Source organism: Ovis aries, chromosome 25, assembly GCF_016772045.2.
Source record: "Ovis aries strain OAR_USU_Benz2616 breed Rambouillet chromosome 25, ARS-UI_Ramb_v3.0, whole genome shotgun sequence".
Classification (NCBI taxonomy): Eukaryota; Metazoa; Chordata; class Mammalia; order Artiodactyla; family Bovidae; genus Ovis; species Ovis aries.
In genome coordinates this window covers 2,546,468-2,569,245 of record NC_056078.1, presented here as the reverse complement: position 1 = coordinate 2,569,245, position 22,778 = coordinate 2,546,468, and the positions used below count along the sequence as shown (strand labels likewise).

Genomic DNA, 22,778 nt, shown 5'->3' with positions numbered 1-22,778 from the left:
TAAAATCAAAGAACACTTTTAAAATCTCAGACTGCAACTGATCAGATGTATAAGTGTTATTTTACAGAGACCAATCTAATTTTCTAGGTGGTTAGAAATTTCAGTGTTGGTAAATCAGGCCCTTAAAAGGCTGATGAGAAAAACAGTGGTAGGGATAATGAAGAGCAGGGTGAAGATGGGAATTTTGAAGACAGTAAATGCAAAATTCAAGAGCTCTTTCACGTTAGTTCTGATACTTCAACAATTCTAAGTTATTTGTTTCTCATTTAGGATAAAAATCACATGATATTAAGCATATCACTGAGTTCAAGTAACATTTCTTCCTTTTCCTTTCTTTCTTGAGCAGGTTGTCAAGCTACTAAGCAACAAAAGGTCTCAAGCAGTTGGAATATTGATGTCTAGCCTTCACTTAGATATGAAAGATATACAACATGGTAAGTGAAAAATGGGCTTCCCCTCTGGCTCAGCAGGTAAAGAGTCCACCTGCAATGCAGGAGACGGTCTGCAGTGTCGGAAATGAGAGTTCTATCCCTGGGTCGGGAAGACCCCCTGGAGAAGAAAATGGCAACCCACTCCAGTATTCTTGCCTGGGAAATCCCATGGACAAAGGAGCCTGGTGAGCTACAGTCCAGGGGGTCACAAGAGTCAGATGCAACTTAGTGACTAAAACATCACCAAGTGAGAAATAAAATTTCAGCTTTTGAATATTCAAATTTGGGCTGAAGTGGAAAATTATTTCATACTTAGATTTTCTGTATGTATTGAGATTAGTATGTTTCCTGTGAGTGCTACCACACTTTCTGCCATGATTGTTTCTGAAAGGGTTATGGGTAATTTGACTGATCTGTTATTTCTCTATCTATAAAAAGAGCCTAATTCTCATGTGACATGTTTAGTCTGCATTAGTAAATACTTCACTTTTGATTCATAAGAAATGCTAGTCCCACCATGCTCTGTACCTGATTGACTGCTCCATGCCACGTCCGAAAAAGGACTGGTGAACACCCCTGAGATCCAGGTGCGGGCTGTGTCTCAGTCCCTGATGTTATGCCCAAGTCTCAAAATCTCCCAATGGCCACCAGGGAGCCGATATCCGATGCAAAAGCAAGAGAGTTTTATTACCAAGCATGAGCTGGGGCTCCCACTGATACCGACGCAGCAGCTATAGGGAGGAGCCCTGAGCTCTGGGTTATATTGCTTATATAGGGTATTATCGCGCGAAAAATTCAAAAAACGGGAGTCTCCAGGTCTGAGTGGTCACCTTCTGGTGAAGGGTTAGATGTTGAGTTCTGATTGGTTCTCCTTTCCTGGGCTTGACTCGAATTTCCCAGGCTGGCCAAGGGTTCTGATTGATTCACAGGTGGTGGGGTGAGGTCGGGATTTCCAAAGGCTCTTTTCCCGGAACCTTACAAAATGGAGTAGCTTAGGTCCTTCACCTGACAGTACGTGGGGAGGATGGTCCACAGGAGAGGAAAATCTCTGAGGGTAAGTCTCAGATGTTTGCTGAGCTAACACAGAGAAGAGGAAGTAAACCCAAGACTTCTAATGTATCAGCTAAAACCAGTGTAGGAGTTACAGGGATTGTTGTTTCAAAATGATCTTTCCCAGGAACCTTACTAAAAATGGAATCGACCTGTCAAGACCAGATACGGACTGGGGAGGAGGTGGGATCCTACATGGTGAAATCTCTGATGTGCTTGCTCTGACAGATTGTTATGCTGAGCATAATGCCCAGGTAAGAGACAGTTCTGAGGAGTTACAGGAAAAGCTTTCCTTAGGACTTTATACTGTATCCTAAACATGACTGTGATTGATGGGAGTAGTACCTTGGATCTGATTGCCATATGTAGTGATTAAACGAAAGCTCAGAGCTGTTCAAGAGGCTACATGAGCATTTGTCTCAGATGCGCGTAAGGCAAAGAGTGGGTGATGGGGTGTGTCCTCTTCCTCCTCTGGTTCTAACAGGCCATGAGATGCTGAAGGAATCACTAAAGCAGCTTTATTATGTATAACTTTTTAGGGTGGACAAGTGGTCCCTCTTTTTTCAATTCCTTGGATGACTAGAATGTAACCCCTAGGCTTCTCTACCCGTGTTATCTTTTCTAGTATCCATCAAAGATAGTTTCAAATTCCTCTTGGCCACTTATATATTGTTGGTTATCCAGACCCATGGAAGCAGTGATATGGTGACCTTTTGTCATTTCTTTACTGGTGCTGTTTTAATTTACATCTTTAACCAGGCTTATAAAATATTCTCTAGATTTGGGATTAGGATGGCTTTTACCATTTTTAAAATGGTTTTTGTGTCAGTGTTTTAATACTCGACTCTACTTTGCTCTAGACAAATATCCCTATCCATACTCCATCACATTGTGCTGAAAGATACTGCCCAAGGTGAATAAAGGAGTTAAATCTATATTCAAATGTCCCTTGAGCTGTTCTGAGCCTGCGAGTAGATTTAAAGCAGATTAAATTTTCCAGTGGAATGCCAATTTACCTGTTAACAAAATACGGTTTATAAATTGTGAAAAGATTTACTTGGCTTTCCAGCTTACCACTTTATGTATATGGATTCTATTTGGTTGGCTTAAAATATGTGTGGAGTAACTCATAAATAGCACAAGCTTGGCATGCCCTGTCACTAGCCGAGTAGCTCAACCACAATTTAAATTTTTATTAAACTGCTTTGATGGTGAGGAGAGTTTCCCAAGCTGAAGCATTGGGGGCCATTGTTATGGAACAGGATGCAAAGGCAGATGCCAGGAAGTATTAGATTGGTGCAAATGTAGTTGTAGTTTGGGACCATGAATTTTAAATCGTTATAACTAGGCTCAAACACATCTTTGTTAATCAAAATAGGAACCATTATAATCAACACATTTTCCAGCGAGAAATGTTTGCTTATCCCTGTAGTGTAAAACTCTGTGCTTCAGGATTCAGTGAACTGTTGGAGAGCATTTTCTGCTTCCTGCTCATTGTGGAAGTGTTTTCCCTGCAAAAAGTTGTTGAGATGCTTGAAGTGGTAATCAGTTGGCAAGAGATCAGGTGAATATGGCCGACGAGGCAAAACTTCATAGCCCAATTTGTTCAACTTTTGAAGCATTGGTTGTGTGATGTGCAGTCGGGCATTGCCCTACAGAAGAATTGGGTCCTTTCTGTTGATTAATGCTGGCTGCAGGCCTTGCAGTTTTCAGTGCAGCTCATCAATTTGCTGAGCATACTTCTCAGATGTAATGATTTTGCTGGGATTCAGAAAGCCGTAGTGGATCAGACTGGTAGCAGACCACCAAACAGTGACCATGACCCTTTTTTGGTGCACGTTTGACTTTCGGAAGTGCTTTGAAAATTCTTCTTGGTCCAGCCACTCAGCTGGTATTTGCCAGTTGTCATATAAAATCCACTTTTCATCACATGTCACAATCTGTTCAAGAAATAGTTCATTTTTGTTGTGTAGAATAAGAGAAAATGACACTTCAGAATGACATTTTTTTGGTTTGTGGTCAGCTCATGAGGCACTCAATGACATCACTGACTTGATGGACTTGAGTTTGAGCTCCAGGAGACGGTAAAGGTCAGAGAAACCTGGCATGCTGCAAGTCCATGAGGTTGCAGAGAGTCGGACGCAACTGAGCAACTGAATGACAACACGAGGCACCCACTTATCAAGCTTTTTCACCTTTCCGTTTTGCTTCAAATGCGGCACAACGGTAGAATGGTTGACGTTCAGTTTTTCAGCAACTTCTCATGTAGTTGGAAATCAGCTTTGATGATGCTCTCAAGTGGTCCTGGTCAACTTATAATGGCTGGCCACTATACTTTTCATCTTCAAGGCTCTTATCTCCTTTGCAATGCTTCTTGAACCACCATTGAACTGTATTAGCAGTTCCTGGGCCAAATGAGTTGTTGATGTTATAAGTTGTCTGTACTGATTTATAGCCCATTATTTATTCAATAGGAAAATCACTCGAATTTGCTTTCTGTCTAACATCATTTCCCTAGTCTAAAATAAGTATAAAATAAGCAGCAAGTAATGTCATTAGCAAAAAAATAAAGTGAAAAATGTACATTAATATGATGTATATATATATTCATAACCATAATTTATTTAAGAAAAATAAGATAAACATAACCACATTCATTTAAGAATGTATTCTAATACCAAATGGCAAATTTCAACAGTGCAAAACTTCAGTTACTTTTGTATGTGTGTGTAGCGGAGTTTTATTACAGTGAAGAGGGGCAGAGAAAGCTTTAATATAGACATCAGAAAGGGTTGGAGAGTGCCCCCTCACTAGTCTTCAAGCAAGGGAGCTATATACTTTTTAAATTAGTTATTACAATAAATCAAAAGAATGTCTCAAGGTTGTAAAAATTTTACCAGACCCACTGTCACAATTTACATTTTAAAATAACAAACAGGATTAGTCAGAAGGTTTTCAGGAAGGAGAAACTGTCCTCAAGCAGTTACATATATGTTGTTATATAATCTTTAGTACACAGTTTAAGCTGAGTTGTGTTGTTGCTTAACCATCAGTTCAGGGCTTAAAGGAAAAAAAGTTTTATGTGACTAAGACTAAGGAATGTAAAGAAGGAAAAAAAAGAAAAAAGGACGTTTGTCCTTTCCTCTTCCTTGAGAATTCCAGACCCCTCTCCCCTCCTCAGGGACCCTGGATTTCGTAGCAACCTGCCTAAAAATTGACTCTCTCATTCCCCCCTTTTCTGTTATGAACATTATGTTGCCAAGGGAAAGGGGTGTCATTTTCATTCCATAACTACTTCCTGCTGTGATGGGGTGCTATCCCTAAATTGTTGAGGCAGTGTATTCTCTTAACCCTCACATTGAGGGTCTCCAATCCAGGGGCCCCAAATAATAGTTGAAGGGGGCTGTGGCACTCTGGTAGCCTGGACAACCATTTGTAACTTAAAAGCTTTCACACTGTTAGAAACAAATTCAGTTACATAGTTACAGATGCAGAGAGCAAACAGTAAAAACAGAATAGTCAGAATTATTATGATTAAGATACTTTTCTACCATGGAGGGCTAGTTAACATTTCCCAAAGTGAGGTGACTGAGGCTTCAGGAGAATCCATAGCCTGAATCATCTTGTTCATGTATTTAGTAAAGTGAGTAACATTAGTACTCAGAGGACATCATGAGAAATGCTGGGCTGGAAGAAGCACAAGCTGGAATCAAGATTGCCAGGAGAAATATCAATAACCTCATGTATGCAGATGATACCACCCTTATGGCAGAAAGTGAAGAAGAACTAAGGAGCCTCTTGATGAAAGGGAAAGAAGAGAGTGAAAAAGTTAGCTTAAAACTCAACATTCAGAGATACGTTTGTGAGGTTACTCCTTTCTGCCCATGGACGCTGCCGAGAAAGCATCGTTGAAGTCTTCCTCGCCTCCACTGCCATCATGTCTAAATCAGAGTCTCCCAAAGAGCCCGAATAGCTGCAGAAGCTCTTCATCAGAGGATTGAGCTTTGAAACAACCGATGAGAGTCTGAGGAGCCATTTTGAGCAATGGAGAATGCTCACAGACTGTGTGGTAATGAGGGATCCAAACACCAAGCGCTCCAGAGGCTTCGGGTTTGTCACATACGCCACGGTGGAGGAGGTGGATGCGCTCATGAATGCAAGGCCATACAAGGTGGACGGAAGAGTTGTGGAACCAAAGAGGGCCGTCTCAAGAGAAGATTCTCAAAGACCTGGTGCCCACTTAACTGTGAAAAAGATTTTTGTTGGTGGCATTAAAGAAGACACTGAAGAACATCACCTGAGAGATTATTTTTAACAGTATGGGAAAATTGAAGTAATTGAAATCATGACTGACCGAGGCAGTGGCAAAAAGAGAGGCTTTGCTTTTGTAACCTTTGATGACCATGACTCCGTAGACAAGACTGCCATTCAGAAATACCGAACTGTGAATGGCCACAACTGTGACGTGAGAAAAGCCCTGTCTAAGCAAGAGATGGCTAGTGCTTCATCCAGCCAGAGAGGTCGAAGTGGTTCTGGAAACTTTGGTGGCGGTCGTGGAGGTGGTTTTGGTGGGAACGACAACTTTGGTCATGGAGGATTCTTCAGTGGTCTAGGTGGCTTTGGTGGCAGCTGTGGTGGTGGCAGATATGTTGCCAGTGGGGATGGATATAATGGATTTGGTAATGACGGAAGCAATTTTGGAGGTGGCGGAAGCTACAATGATTTTGGCAATTACAACAATCAGTCTTCAAATTTTGGACCCATGAAAGGAAGAAACTTTGGAGGAAGAAGTTCTGGCCCCTATGGTGGTGGAGGCCAATACTTTGCCAAACCACGAAACCAAGGTGGCTGTGGTGGCTCCGGCAGCAGCAGTAGCTATGGCAGTGGCAGAAGGTTCTAATTACTGCCAGGAAACAAAGCTTAGCAGGAGAGGAGAGCCAGAGAAGTGACAGGGAAGCTACAGGTTACAACAGATTTGTGAACTCAGCCAAGCACAGTGGTGGCAGGGCCTAGCTGCTACAAAGAAGATATGTTTTAGACAATACTCATGTGGATGGGCAAAAAACTCGAGGACTGTACTTGTGACTAATTGTATAACAGGTTATTTTAGTTTCTGTTCTGTGGAAAGTGTAAAGCATTCTAACAAAGGGTTTTAATGTAGTTTTTTTTTTTTTTTTTTGCACCCATGCTGTTGATTGCTAAATGTAATAGTCTGATCATGACGCTGAATAAATGTCTTTTTTTTTTTTTAATGTGCTGTGTAAAGTTAGTCTACTCTGAAGCCATTTTGGTAAACTACCCCAACAGTGTGAAGTTAGAATTCCTTCAGGGTGATGCCAGGTTCATTTGAAATTTACTTACAGCCTGTTTGGTGGAGAAGCTGTTGTCTTCAGAACCTTGGTGTAGTTGAACTGACAGTTACTGTGTTGTGACCTGGAGTTCACCATTAAAAGGGTCACCCATGCAAAGTCATGGAGTTTTTTTTATTTTTATTTTTTGCTTATTAATGATTGTTGGCACATCCTATGCAATATATCTAAATTGAATTATGGTACCAGATAAAGTTATAGATGGGAATGAAGCTTGTGTATCATCCATTATCATAGGTAATCAATAAAATATTTAATACCCCCCCCAAAAAAAAAACCTCAACATTCAGAAAACAGATCATGGCATCTGGTCCCATTACTTCATGGCAAATAGATGGGAAAACAATGGGAGCAATGAGAGACTTTATTTGGGGGGGCTCCAAAATCACTGCCAGAGAAGGCAATGGCACCCCACTCCAGTATTCTTGCCTGGAAAATCCCATGGACAGAGGAGCCTGGTAGGCTGCAGTCCATGGGGTCACTAAGAGTCGGACACGACTGAGCAACTTCATTTTCACTTTTCACTTTCATGCATTGGAGAAGGAAATGGCACCCCAATCCAGTGTTCTTGCCTGGAGAATCCCAGGGACGGGGGAGCCTGGTGGGCTGCCATCTATGGGGTCGCAGAGTTGGACATGACTGAAGTGACTTAGCAGTAGCAAAATCACTGCATGGTAACTGCAGCTGTGAAACTAAAAGATGCTTGCTCCTTGGAAGAAAAGTTATGACCAACCTAAACAACATATTAAAAAGCAGAGGCATTATTTTGTCAACAAAGGTCCATCTGATCAAGGCTATGGTTTTCCAGTGGTCATGTATGGATGTGAGAGTTGGGCTATAAAGAAAGCTGAGCACTGAAGAATTGATGCTTTTGAACGGTGGCGTTGGAGAAGACTCTTGAGAGTCCCTTGGACTGCAAGGAGATCCAACCAAGCCATCCCAAAGGAAATAAGTCCTGAGTGTTCATTGGAAGGACTGATGTTGAAGGTGAAACTCCAGTACTTTGGCCACCTGATGCAAAGAGCTGACTCATTTGAAAAGACCCTGATGCTGGGAAAGATTGAGGACAGGAGGAGAAGGGGACAACTGAGGATGAGATGGTTGGATGGCATCATCGACTCAATGAACATGAGTTTGGGTGAACTCCAGGAGTTGGTGATGGACAGGGAGGCCTGGCATGCTGCAGTTCATGGAGTCGCAGAGTCGGACATGACTGAGCGACTGAACTGAACTGGTATATATGTACAACACTGGGTATGAATAATAGCACAAGTTCCTCCCTGTGAGGCTGTTAGAATATCTAAAGCCAATCTGTTTTGTAAAATCACCTTTCTCATTTGTATTTGTTCAGCATTAAGGGGTGAAATAGCTTTTTGAAAATCTCTTAAATCCTGTTGAGTACAGTTATTCAGAGCATCAACTTGTAGCATAATATCTGTAGTTCCTAGAGAGGGAATGAATATTGCAGCCATATAATCATACCAGTGAAGTACAGACCTTGCCTAGCGAGTTTTACATGTGGCAGATTAGCAGGCTTCTCTGGAAGCTGTGAAGATATGAAGCCCTGAGTAAAAGGTAAACCTTGGGTGCATCTTCCTATCCAGCAAGGGGAAGCCATCCCCATAGGTAAGAGCCACATATCCAGTAAGTCCTGATTGGGGCAAACCAGCATGTCTCAGATATCCAGTCCCAATAAGTCTGGCCAGGCAAAGGGAGGACCTGAACTGGGATTGGAGAACACAGGAATGGTTACATTGCATATTTCTTGAGGCAAAAATACCAGTTGTTTCCAATCATTAAAATTATGTTGTTGATTAACTTCTGGGGATGACTGTTTTTGTTCCCAGCATATGGGAATGTTAGATAGTAGGCATCTCTTTTCAGGAGTTAGCCATATGACCTCATCCCATATTTGATAAATATCAGGTAGGAAACCACCAGATATAGACCCATTTACCTTCTATGTGCAGAAAAATAGTCATTAAACCAAAATAGTGAAAGTGAAGTCGCTCAGTTATGTCCGACTCTTTGTGACCCTGTGGGCTATAGCCCACTGGGCTCCTCTGTCCATGGGATTCTCCAGGCAAGAATGCTGGAATCGGTTGCCATTTCCTTCTCCAGGGGATCTTCCCGACTCAGGGATCAAACCCAGGTCTCCTGCATTGCAGGCAGACGCTTTACCCTCTGAGCCACCAGGGAAGCCAAACCGAAATAATGTATAATCAAAGTTGAAAGTCACATTATGTGCATAGTCCTGAGTGTGTAGTCGTTTGAGTCCCAATTTATTGCCAGAGGGTCTAGAATCTGTACTTTGGATGGGCCCTGAGCCCCAGAAACCATCAGTACAAAGTTCAGTTTGTTGGGTCAGGCAGGTACCTTTGTAAGCTTCCCAGGTGGCCCTAGTGGTAAAGAACCTGCCGGGCAGTGCAGAAGAAGTAAGAGACCCAAACTCAGTCCCTGGGTCAGGAAGATCCCCTGGAGGAGGGCATGGCAACCCACTCCAGTATTCTTGCCTGGAGAATTCCATGGACGGAGGGGTCTGGTGGGCTACAGTCCATGGGGTGGCAAAGAGTCAGACACGACTGAAGCAACTGAGCACAAACGCAGATACTCTCAGGGCAGAGGCAGGCTCTGAGCGGGCTCATCTCTGAAGGTTATCTCCTGTGTTTTGATTAAAATGCTAGTTCCTATCTTGTCAGCTCTTTGAACCCTTTAAGATAGTTTTCAAATATATTTTGTTGAGCATTTTTAATTGTTCTCAATGGGAGGATTCCTTTAAATAATCCAGTATTGTTCTCAAAAATTGGTATTATGAGAGTAGCTATAGACTTGCAATTTAGGGAAAATAAACTGAATTTTCTGTGCAGCTTTTGATCCATAAGGCGTCAGTGCGGTATTCACAAGTCTCAGGTCCATTTTGGTAGATAACAGTAGCTGTAAAAGAATTCTGAATTTCATAAGGCTCAGCTTTATCCTCCCAGCCCCTAGTCTCACTGCTGGGTAGAGTATCCACGTGGTGTATCATCCAGGGTGCGATACTTCTGAGAGTGGAAGGGGTGCCGTTAATAATGCTGCTTGGAAGTGGACATTTTCCAGGCACACGGGTAGTAGGTCAGACAAAGCAATTTCTGATCTAATTCTCTCTTGTTTAGATATTTATTAAACCAACGTTTATTGCCCAGCAGGAACACAAGAGTCTGAAAAGCCTGCTCTGTAACCCTGAGGTTTCCTGGCTGTCTGTACTTAGAGATCCTCTCACCAGTATCTTTTCTGAAAGATTTGCTCTGTGCCAACGCAGTCACACCACAGAGCAAGGGATCTGTTGCCCTCAGTCTGCACAAGACACTGGAAACCCAGCACAGCCAGGCCCACACGCACCCAGGCTGTTAGGGACAGAACCTCCTTAAGGACCCCAGCTGTGGGCTCCTGCATGGGGCTCTCATGGCTCTTGTGCATCTCTAAGAAGTTTCATCTCATCCACAGGCCTGTGTGCCTTTCATGTCACCAGCAGACGCCCATTTCAGATGTTAGTGTGGCGGGTATGTCTGAAGACCTTGAAGGAGCTGCCTCTGGAGCATGGCTTTTCTTACAGGAGTGCCACCAGTCACATGGGGGCCCAGGCGCTGAAGTGTTAACTGCTCACCTACCCTCTTCCACTCCCTTGGTGCACGCATGTCAGCAGTGATTACAGATACAGTGATGAGACACACCTAAGAAAGTGTGTAAAGATCCCTCACAGGGAATTGTGTGTCACTGTCCCTCCAGGACACTGACCCCTGGTTCCTTCCCTCCTTGTCCTGCCTTTCCCGTATAAAGCCAGTTGGTATTGTTCGCACAAGGGCAATGAATACTAACGTATGTCGTTGAAATTTCTATCACATTTAAATGTGATTTATGTAAAACTGCATGGTATTCCATCAGCAATATAGTTGATAAGGTAAATGAAACATGGTTATTTTTATTATTTGGTCTCTAAGCTTAATGATTGCTTTTCAAACACTTTTTTATTTTTTTAAAAATGTAGTTAAGGATACCTTATAAGGACAATAACATGCTTTTAGATTTAAATCAGAAATTCCTGTGACATCTGTCTATTTCTGACTCTTCATTGGATCCTATGTTGTGGATGTTTTGATATTCGCTCAGTTGACCCGTTTAAAGGGGCTCAGGGCTAAGGAGCCTCATCCTGACCATTGTATAGGAAGGAATTGCCTGAGGTTGCAGGTGCTTAAAAAGGTTGGTGGGAATGCAAACTAGTACAGCCACTATGGAGGACAGTGTGGAGATTCCTTAAAAAAACTGGAAATAGAACTGCCTTATGACCTAGCAATCCCACCACTGGGCATACACACTGAGGAAACCAGAATTGAAACAGACACGTGTCCCCCAGTGTTCATCGCAGCACTGTTTATAATAGCCAGGACATGGAAGCAACCTAGGTGCCCATAGCAGATGAATGGATAAGAAAGCTGTGGTACATATACACAATGGAGTATTACTCAGCCATTAAAAAGAATACATTTGAATCCGTTCTAATGAGGTGGATGAAACTGGAGCCGATTATACAGAGTGAAGTAAGCCAGAAAGAAAAACACCAATACAGTATACTAACGCATATATATGGAATTTAGAAAGATGGTAACGATAACCCTGTATGCGAGACAGCAAAAGAGACACAGATGTATAGAACAATCTTTTGGACTCTGTGGGAGAGGGAGAGGGTGGGATGGTTTGGGAGAATGGCATTGAAACATGTATAATATCATATAAGAAACAAATCGCCAGTCCAGTTTCGATGCAGGATACAGGATGTTTGGGGCTGGTGTACTGGGATGACCCAGAGGGATGGTATGGGGAGGGAAGTGGAGGGGGGTTCAGGATGGTGAACACGTGTACACGTGTGGCGGATTCATGTTGATGAATGCAAAACCAACACAATATTATAAAGTAATTAGCCTCCAATTAAAAAAAATAAATTTAAATTAAAAGAAACAGAATAGAAAACCTAAAAAAAATGGTAATTGCTTCTGACAAACAGGAGATACATTCTAAAATCTTTCATAATCAAATCTTTTTATCAGTATCCAAAGATATGGAATTCAGTATTGAATTTTAAACTCCCACCCCATTGTTACTGATGGTTGTGTAAAATGGTCCAGTTAATTTCTCTTTTGCAGTGAAGAGGATTGCAGCTTATAGATCAAGCGTATCTGAGGCTTCCCCTTAATAATGACACCCGTCCATCAGACTCCTTGTTCAGTGTTGTCTATAGTTGTTAGCTTGTCTCAGAGTGAGGACATCTGTTATCTAATAAAATGCAAAAACAGAACTGGCAGGAGAACATAATACTTTTGGCCACAAATATGGAATTTTAAAACTATGAGAATATCAATTTAGTAAATTTGGTCTCTTGCTTTAAGGGTCATTTTATATATTGCCCTGTTTGCTTATTGATTCTATTTCTTAGAGAAAAGAAATTGTGGGTTTCTTTTTCACATCTGTGAGTTAAGAGAGGAAAAATTTTTTTAAATAAGTAATTAATGGAGTTGCTCGTTCTTGATGGAACCAAGCAAGGATAAAGAAAAAAAAATTTATATAAAAAGCTGTGGTACATATACACAATGGAGTATTACTCAGTTCTGATGAGATGGATGAAACTGTTATACAGATGCCAGAATATACTAGGAACCCCTTTTGGGGAGAATGGCACTAACATGTATACTATCCTCTATGTCTGACTGGTGCTTGGTGACCTGTTATGGGGGATGCCTGTTTGGCTGTTTTAAAGATTTTGGCAATATACTACATCTGAAGCACACATTTCTTTTTAGCCAGTCTCTGGTGTGGTCCTCCCTCCGCATCTTGCTGGTGGTGTAGTCTAGCACCACTGGGGACATGGGTTCTGGGACCAGGCAGGCCCCCTGTTTTCTATTATGGATGGAATGTTCACTCCCCTCCTCTCCATTCCTACATTGAAGTCCTAACATTCAATGTGATGGTATCCAGAAGTGGGGCCTTTGGGATTAATCAGGTTGAGGTGAGGTCAAGAGGCTGGAGCCCCCATCATGGGATTAGCATTCTAATAAGAGGAGGGAAAACCAGGACTCTGCCAGCCAGCAAGAGAATCCACCCCAGTTCCAGTCTCTGGAACTCTTAAAACTGAATTCCTGTTGTTTAAACCATCCAATCTAAGGCAGATTTGGAGCTCAGCTCTGCCACTGGTTAGGGGGGTAAATCTGGGCAGATGTCTTCCTCATCTCTGTTCCTCAATTTCCTCATTAGTAAAAATGGCTGTAAATGAGTTATTTCCTATAAATCTGTGCAGGTGCACTCACATGCAAGCACACACAAGCACACATAGATATTCAGACGCATATTCACACATGCACGCTCACTGGTGCACACACACAGAATACCCTTCCTTCATTCCTTAGGGAATGAGCTCTGTTTTCCAAATGTGGGAGTATTTGAAACTCCAGCTGGCCGCCCGTGGAGGAGGGAGAGTGTAAAGGTTTTATTCCTCCTTCCTTACTCTGAGCGGTTCCACTACAAACGTTGCCTGGGAGACAGCCTTGTGATGGAACTCTCAAGTGAGAAATGAGAGGGGAGAGATGGGAGTTCAAGTTCGGGGGAATGTAAATGAGGCAAATTTGATTGTCCTTAGCTTGGGTTTTCCATCACTATTACTGAAACACTGAGTTAGTACTGGGTTGTGTCCATTTCTGTTTCCTGAATGGAGACAGATATGAGAGTTATGTGTATCAGCCACTCTTCAAAGTTGGCTGTGTGGGTTTTGGCTCAGATGGTAGATAATCCACCTACAGTGCAGAAGTGAATTGAAGTCGCTCAGTCGTGTCCAACTTTTTGTGACCCCATGGACTGTAGCCCACCAGGCTCCTCTGTCCATGGGATTCTCCAGGCAAGGATACTGGAGTGGGTTGCCATTTCCTTCTCTAGGGGATCGTCCCAACCCGGGGATCGAACCCAGGTCTCCCGCATTGCAGGCAGACGCTTTAACCTCTGAGCCACCAGGGAAGCCCTGGTGCAGTTTGTTTGGCTCTTGAAAGGCTGGGATGTCCTGTAACCATGTGCTTTCTCATCACCATCTCTGTGCTGTGTGTCATCACACCCCACACACATTGCCGGTGGGTACTGGAGGCAGGGAGGACGGCAGTGGGGAGGGGTTAGGCTTTGGTGGTAGGGTGAACCTTGGTGATGGGTGTGACCAGAATCTAAGTACATGGACAGATGATTCTGTTTCTTGCTTTGACATACTATTTTCCTGAAAGGTGAACTAGTTTCTAGCTTTGAGGGTAAAGTATGAGAACACTTAAAAATGAGGAAATGCCCTTTCTCAACTGCCAGAACTGTGTAGGATGTTTCGTGGTGACTCTGTCCCTGAGTGTTCTGGTAGCTACTGGTGGAGCAGTTCTTTTACCCCTCTGCCTGCCACTGAATAATAGTTTTCTTATGAAACTGTGTTACAGTTGCATTCTTAACCTTTAAGTAACGAAGTATGTCAAAAATGATGCTTTTCTTCTTCCATCTTTAATATGAAAATGGCTGCACAAAAACTCACCAATTTTGATGTTTTTTTAAAATGCACACTGATATGACAATATAGAATACAATCTAAGAAAATGATTTCAAATGAAGTTAAGGACAACTAAGTGCTACTGGAGCCATCTTATAGAAAAAAATCGAATGGACTTTTTGGCCAACCCAATATATTGGCACACAGGTTAAGGTAGGGGAAATTTAGTCACTGAAAATTAAAAATGCATCAAAAATAAATAAAACTTCAGTTCAGTTCAGTTGCTCAGTCGTGTCCAACTCTTTGTGACACCATGGACTGAAGCACACCAGGCCTCCCTGTCCATCACCAACTCCTAGAGCTTACTCAAACTCATGTCCATTGAGTCAGTGATACCGTCCAACTATTTCATCCTCTGTCATCCCCTTCTCCTCCTGCCTTCAATCTTTCCCAGCATCAGGGTCTTTTCAAATGAGTCGATTCTTTGCATCAGGTGGCCAAAGTATTGGAGTTTCAGCTTCATCATCAGTACTTCCAATGAATATTCAGGACTGATTTCCTTTAGGATGGACTGGTTGGATCTCCTTGCAATCCAAGGGACTCCTAAGAGCCTTCTCCAACACCACAGTTCAAAAGCATCAATTCTTCAGCACTCAGCTTTCTGTATAGTCCAACTCTCACATCCATACATGACTACTGGAAAAACCATAGCTTTGACTAGATGGACCTTTGTTGGCAAAGTGATGTCTCTGCTTTTTAATATGCTGTCTAGGTTGGTCGTAGCTTTTCTTCCAAAGAGCAAGCGTCTTTTAATTTCCTGGCTGCAGTCACCATCTGCAGTGATTTTGGAGCCCAAGAAAATAAAGTCTGTCGCAGTTTCCACTGTTTATCCATCTATTTGCCATGAAGTGATGGGACCAGATGCCATGATCTTAGTTTTTTTAATGTTGAGTTTTAAGCCAACTTTTTCACTCTCCTCTTTCACTTTCATCAAGAGGCTCTTTAGTTCTTCACTTTCTGCCATAAGGGTGGTGTCATCTGCATACCTGAGGTTATTGATATTTCTCCCAGCAATCTTGATTCCAGCTTGTGCTTCATCTAGCTCAGCGTTTCTTGTGATGTACTCTGCATATAAGTTAAATAAGCAGGGTGACAATATACAGCCTTGACATACTCCTTTCCCTATTTGGAACCAGTTTGTTGTTCCATGTCCAGTTCTAACTGTTGCTTCCTGACCTGCATACAGGTTTCTCAAGAGGCAGGTCAGGTGGTCAGGTATTCCCATCTCTTGAAGAATTTTCCAGTTTGTTGTTACCCACACATTCAAAGGCTTTGGCATAGGCAATAAAGCAGAAGTAGATGCTTTTTTGGAACTCTCTTGCTTTTTCAGTGATCCAGCGGATGTTGGCAATTTGATCTCCTGTTCCTCTGTCTTTTCTAAAACCATCTTGAACATCTGGAAGTTAATGGTTCATGTACTGTTGCAGCCTGGCTTAGAGAATTTTGAGCATTCCTTTGCTAGTGTGTGAGATGAGTGTAACTGTGCAGTAGTTTGAGCATTCTTTGGCATTGCCTTTCTTTGGTATCAGAATAAAACTGACCTTTTCCAGTCCTGTGGCCACTGCTGAGTTTTCCAAATTTTCTGGCATATTGAGTGCAGCACTTTCACAGCATCATCTTTTAGGATTTGAAATAGTTCAAATGGAACCCATCACCTGGCACTAGCTTTGTTTATAGCGATGCTTCTTAAGGCCCACTTGACTTCACATTCCAGGATGTCTGGCTGTAGGTGAGTGATCACACCATCATGATTATCTGGGTCGTGAAGATCTTTTTTGTATAGTTCTTCTGTGTATTCTTGCCACCTCTTCTTAATATCTTCTGCTTCTAAATAAAACCTAGCTATATCAAAATATTTCAGGAAGGCTGAAGTATGAAGAGAAGTGAAATTAGGCCCAACACATGTGAATCAAAAAAGCAAGAGTTATGATCTTGATATGTGACAACTTAAAATTCGGGCCAGGAACATTATGTGAACAACAACAAAACAATGAAAACATATTCTTAATACTAACAGCTATAATTCACAATGAAATTATAATAGATTTGAATTTCTGTCCCTCTAAATACAGATGCAGCTACATAAGAAAGAAACTACGTAGTACTTACAAGGAGATACCAGCACATTAATAAGAGTGCCTTTAAACCACTTTCGTCAAAACAGATCAAGAGGAAAAATACAAATAAGGGTTTAGAGTATATAAACAGAAAAGATTATATCTTATATACTATACAGTTATATCCTGTCTTCTCAATGTACATGAACTATTTATGACTATTAAGTTGCAACAAAAATGTCAAACAATGTCATAACACAAACTTATTTCCTCATCTCATACCGTAAACTATTAATGGATTAAAAAAAAACAGCTGTGAACTTATAACCTGTGATGGAGAAAATCAAAGTTTACACACTTAAACTTGGCATGTTCCTTTCATTGTATTACAGATGGTTTTGACTAAAAACCTGGGTCTCACAAAAACTTTTTCCAAAATATTTAAATGTACAGAAATCTAAAGAACACACATATTTATCATGATCCACCTGGAATAATTGTGTGATTTACTCAACATGTTGTTAACATGTATAAAATGTGGTGTGCTGGTTATGTGTGTGTTAAGTCATGCTTGGTCATTTGTTCAGTTATGAAGGTTTTCTGTTTTCTCTGTTGATTTATATATATTTGTATGTGAGGGTTAGTTTGATGGCTTATTGTCCAGAGGAATAAAATAACCAATAATCATGGAGGACATTAGGATTTCTCTTATGTGATTTCTTTTAACTAATTAATTTGACTGCCTCAGGTCTCAGGTGCAATGCATGGAACCTTTAGTGCATCGTGCAGGATCTCTTATTGCAGCTCACAGACTCTAGTGGTGGTGCATGGCACCACTCAGTAGCTGCAGCTTAGTTGCAGTGTGTGGCATATGAGACTTTAGTTCCTGGATCGAGGACCAAACCCGTGCCCCCTGCATTGGCAGGTGGATTCTTTACCACTGGACCAACAGGGAAGTCCCTTTAATGTGACTTTAATGCATAAAAAGTTGCTTCTAAAAAAGATACAAGCTTTTCAAATATAAGATGGCACTGCCTCTGTTCCAATCCATCCCTTGTTGTTTCTGAGCCTTAACTACTCATAGCCAGCTGTATGGGGGAGGGAAAGCCCTGCTGGAGTCGCATCCTCCTGGCCTGCAGGACCAAGCTCGCAGCTCGACTCTGGCGGAGGAGACTGTGGCCTCTGCTTCTCCCAGTCCCCTCCACCTTTATTACTTTAAGTATCCAGTGCTTTCACCACTTCTGAAGCTGCAACACTCCTCTAATTGAGTTAATCGATCAAGATGCACTCACCCTTCTCATGGCTTGTAAGATTTTTTTAATTAAAGAACTTTTTTTTTCTAATTTTACTTTATTTTACTTTACAATACTGTATTGGTTTTGCCATACATCAACATGAATCCACCACAGGTGTACACGTGTTCCCAATCCTGAAACCCCCTCCCATCTCCCTCCCCGTACCATCCCTCTGGGTCATCCCAGTGCACCAGCCCCAAGCAGCTCTTAACATCCTTATCACTGGCAATCCATGAAAACTGTGAAACAGAAGACAGGCATCAGTGTGCAGAAAGCTTCAGGTAGAACAATCAGGTGGAGAAGAGGTTTAATCCTCCTTGGATACCATGAATTTTCCCTGCAGCTAGGTCCACTATCGTGTAATATAATACAAGTTCTAAGTCTCATCTCTCCCCTTCCCCACACAGTTCCAGTTAAGGGTGCTCTATAAACAATACATGTTTCTTGAAGATCTCATCCAAAGAACTGAACTTTCTCCATTGTCCACACCTACTGCCTCACTGAACAGACACTTTTGCCAATTTCAAAACCATAATCAAAGAATTATCCTTTGATTATTATAATTTAAAGGATTGTAACAGGAAATGCACCTGTTTCCATATGAAGTCTATCAATTTAGTGATTAGATATAACCTTTGCCAAATGTCTTTAGATAAATTGGCAGACATGTGCATTTATTGGCATAAAACCAGGATGTGGCAGTAACATGAGTGAGTTGCCTATTTTTCTGGTATTAAGCAGATTTTTCAAATTTATTCAGGTGAGTCATGAAAGAGACAGACTGTGGGTTTCTTTCTGGCCATGGGGGCCTATTCTTGGGATTTTGTGTTTGTGGAGAGTGTGAAAGCTGTGACACTTGACACCCGTCCCATTGAAATTCCCAGCTCAGCTCAGTCTTTGTCGGTGAGGGGAGCAGCTGCAGTGAGGGCAGAGCTTTGCCTGCTGCCTGCAGGACATCCCTGTGGACGGTCACTGTTGTTTGAGGTGGTCAGACACTTTTCACAGCTGGTTTATGGCCATTTATACTTTCTGTTTTGTCTTTTTCACACAGCTGTGGTGAACTTGGACAATTCTGTGGTTGACCTGGAGACCCTTCAAGCTCTCTATGAGAATGTGAGTAACAGGAGGCTTTCTGTGTGAGAATGTGACACACACAGTTCTTGTCAATGTCCACATCTGGGCTCATTGCCTCCGTGTCCTCTGAAGAAGTTTGATACGGGGGCATTGAATTTACATAAGTCTGGATTAGTCAAAATTTATACCTGGTAGAAATGCATTGAATAAATGCATGGTCTCATAGTTTTAAAAACTGTGATTCAAAGCATGTTGTATGTGCAGTCTTTCAGCTTCCTTCTTTTGAAATATAATCAGTGCTTAGGCAGAGGGTAATTTGAGAGGAACATTGTGTGATGTGCTGATGCGTTTACTCTTGATGTGAAAACTCTCAGTAGCTGCTCTTACTGCCCTATTTTACAGATGAGGAAACTTGGCAGAGAGCGTCCATACCACCTGCCCAAGTCACACATGCTGTGTTGTGGTGAGGTGGGATGTGATTTCATTCTCTCTGTTTCTCTGTCTGCCAGTTTCCTTCACTGAGTGTCAGGACATGGTATCTTTCTCCTGGTACCACTTTCTCTTAGAAAGGTGGCAGGAGACCGGCATGAGGAGAATGGACCAGGGCACGTGCTCTGGGGAAGTGCAGTCTTGGCGGGGAGGGGGTGGTGGAGGCTGTGTGAAATGACTTTTGCTGGGGGTTGGCATTAAATAACATTGATTCATGTAGTAAGAAAGCGATTCTCTCTTCAGTGTGCTCGGTTGAATCTAGGAAAGTCTCAGTGTGGCCATGTTTTCTTCCTGGGTTTCTGTTCTGGCCTCTGGTCTGCGTGGTGTTTTAGCCTCTGTGATTAAATGGGGCCTGATTTGGTTGCTGCTAAGTCACTTCAGTGGTGTCTGACTCTGTGTGATCCCATAGACGGCAGCCCACCAGGCTCCTCCGTCCCTGGGATTCTCCAGGCAAGAACACTGGAGTGGGTTGCCATTTCCTTCTCCAGTGCATGAAAGTGAAAAGTGAAAAGGAAGTTGCTCAGTCGTGTCTGACTCTTCGCGACCCTATGGACCGCAGCCTATCAGGCTCCCCTGTCCATGGGATTTTCCAGGCAAGAGTACTAAAGTGGGGTGCCATTGCCTTCTCTGCTGATTTGGTTGGTCCTGGGCTTTTCTGACCCTCTTCCTCAGCCGCTCCCTTGAGGACAGTGTGTTCCACCTGTATGTCCTTAGATTCGGTACTTTTAAAGCATATGTCCTACATGCTGTCCCTATGAGGCCAGGACCTTCGTGGGCAGATATTTCTCATGAACTATCACCCAGTCCATGAGTGAAACACACAGCTGTGGTGAACGCAGTGCTGGCACCTGGTGCCCATTGTGGGCACAGGTGTGTGACTCATTAATGAGCTGGAGAGGAAGGCATGAGTGTTTTGTTTCCTGGTGGTCACTACACGATGGAAAACTTGGGGGGGAAAATGGAACTGTTTAGAGGTATACAGAGCTTTTATTTCCCTCATCCTTCCTGCCAACCCACTATCAACCAAGAACCAAGTGGAAGAAACAAGGAAACACCAGGGAGAACAATGTCTTGAGCAGGTTGTTCCCGTGTCAGATGTCACTGGTGCATGTGTGACTGTAGCTTGTGTACATATGCCGTGTACTTATGTGCATGTCTCTCTGCAGACACACAGTGTATACGTCTGTACAGTATAGGAAGGCAGATACATAGTGTATATGTCTGTACATTATATGAAGGCAGGAATGTTGTATTTTCAGCTGGTGTATCTATGTGCAGAAACCCAGAACATTGGGGACAACTATATTTATAAGGAGAGTTTATTTTGCAGTGATTTAGAGTATTTTCTTTGGGAGGTTTTCGCCTTTAAAGTAAAGTAACTTCACAAAATAGAAATTTCCGACTGTGGACAAACCAGAGAGCTACCCAGAATTTCTTACCATCGTACTGCATGAAAGGAGGACCAGCATCAACTGGAAATGGTTACATTTGTGGTTTTTCTAATATTGTTGATGTCATTAAATCTGATGGTTCAGACTTTCGCTGTATCAGGAAAACAGTCATTTTGTGATAGGAGTGGTTCACGGTGACGCTGGTTTAGGTGGGAATATTCTGGATTGTGTGATCACTGTCTTCAGTAGAGGAACTGAAAGCACCCCTTATGAATAAGTGATGCCTTGTGTAATAATATATGCCTTGTATACAAACAGAACTCATACTAATTCCTGAGTCATGTCCATTAATATACAAGGCCAAAGATGGCAGAACTATTTATTTTATCTACAGCAACATCCCGAGCACTTAGATTCACTTAGTACTGGGCACATAGGAAATATTCAGTAAATATTAAATGGATCAGTCAGTTCAGTTCAGTTCATGTCTGACTCTTTGCAGCCCCATGGACTACAGCACACTAGGCTTCCCTATCCATCACCAACTCCCAGAGCTTGCTCAGACTCATGTCCATTGAGTTGGTGATGCTATCCAACCATCTCATCCTTTGTCCTCCCTTTCTGCCTTCAATCTTTCCCAGCATTAGGGTCTTTTCCAATGAGTCAGTTCTTCACATCAGATGGCCAAAATATTGAAGCTTCAGCATCAGTCCTTCCAATGAATATTCAGGACTGATTTCCCTTAGAATGGACTGGTTTGATCTCCTTGCAGTCCAAGGGACTCTCAAGGGTCTTCTCCAACACCACAGTTCAAAAGCCTCAGTTCTTCAGTGCTCAACTTTCTTTATGGTCCAACTCTCACATCCATACACAACTACTGCAAAATCTATAGCTTTGACTAGATGGACCTTTGTTGGCAAAATAATGTCTCTGCTTTTTAACATGCTGTCCATGTGGTCATAGCTTTTCTTCCAAGGAGCAAGAGTCTTTTTAATTTCATGGCTGCAGTCACCATCTGCAGTGATTTTGGAGCCCCCCAAAATAAAGTCTGTCACTGTTTCCATTGTTTCCCCATCTATTTCCCATGAAGTGATGGGACCAGAATGTTGAGGTTTAAGTCAACTTTTTCACTCTCCTCTTTTACTTTCATCAAGAGGCTCTAGTTCCTCTTCTCTTTTTGCCATCTAGGGGATGTCATCTGCATATCTGAGGTTATTAATATTTTTCCTGACAATCTTGATTCCAGCTTGTGCTTTATCCAGCCTGGCATTTTCCTTGATGTACTCTTCATATTAGATAAATGACAATATACTGCCTTGACAATCTCCTTTCCCTATTTGGAACCAGTTTGTTGCTCCATATCTGGTTCTAACTGTTCCTTCTTGACCTGTATACAGATTTCTCAGGAGGCAGGTCAGGTGGTCTCGTATTCCCATCTCTTAAAGAATTTTCCACGTTTGTTTTGATCCACATAGTCAAAAGCTTTGGCACAGTCAGTAAAGTAGATCTTTTCTGGAACTCTCTTGCTTTTTTGATGATCCAGGGGATATTGGCAATTTGATCTCTAGTTCCTCTGCTTTTTCTAAATCTAGCATGAGCATTTGGAAGTTCTCAGTTCACGTACTGTTGAAGCTCACTTGAAGAATTTTGAGCATTACTTTGCTAGCGTGTGAGATAAGTGCAATTGTGTGGTAGTTTGAGCATTCTTTGGCATTGCCTTTCTTTGGGATTGGAATGAAAACTGACCTTTTCCAGTCCTGTAGCCACTGCTGAGTTCTCCATATTTGCTGGCATATTGAGTGCAGCACTTTCACAGCATCATCTTTTAGAACTTCAAATAGCTCAACTGGAATTCTATCACCTTCACTAGCTTTGTTCATAGTGATGCTTTCTAAGGCCCACTTGACTTCACATTCCAGGATGTCTGGCTCTAGGTGAGTGATCACACCATCATGGTTATCTGGGTCATTGAGATCTTTTTTGTGTAGTTCGTCTGTGTATTCTTGCCACCTCTTCTTAATATCTTCT

The 22,778-nt window shown here is 42.2% G+C and overlaps 1 protein-coding gene and 1 pseudogene across 1 annotated transcript in view; both read left to right on the top strand.

Moving 5' to 3' along the window:
* The window catches only part of FMN2 (formin 2), a 352,649-nt gene that overhangs the window by 211,295 nt on the left and 118,576 nt on the right, over nucleotides 1-22,778 (top strand). Inside the window, exons 7-8 of the mRNA XM_027962131.3 lie at nucleotides 347-434; nucleotides 18,848-18,909. Of these exons, the coding sequence (XP_027817932.2) occupies nucleotides 347-434; nucleotides 18,848-18,909 (150 nt within the window). The remainder of the gene's footprint in view (nucleotides 1-346; nucleotides 435-18,847; nucleotides 18,910-22,778) is intronic.
* On the top strand, nucleotides 5,333-6,494 carry LOC101109671 (heterogeneous nuclear ribonucleoprotein A1-like; annotated as a pseudogene).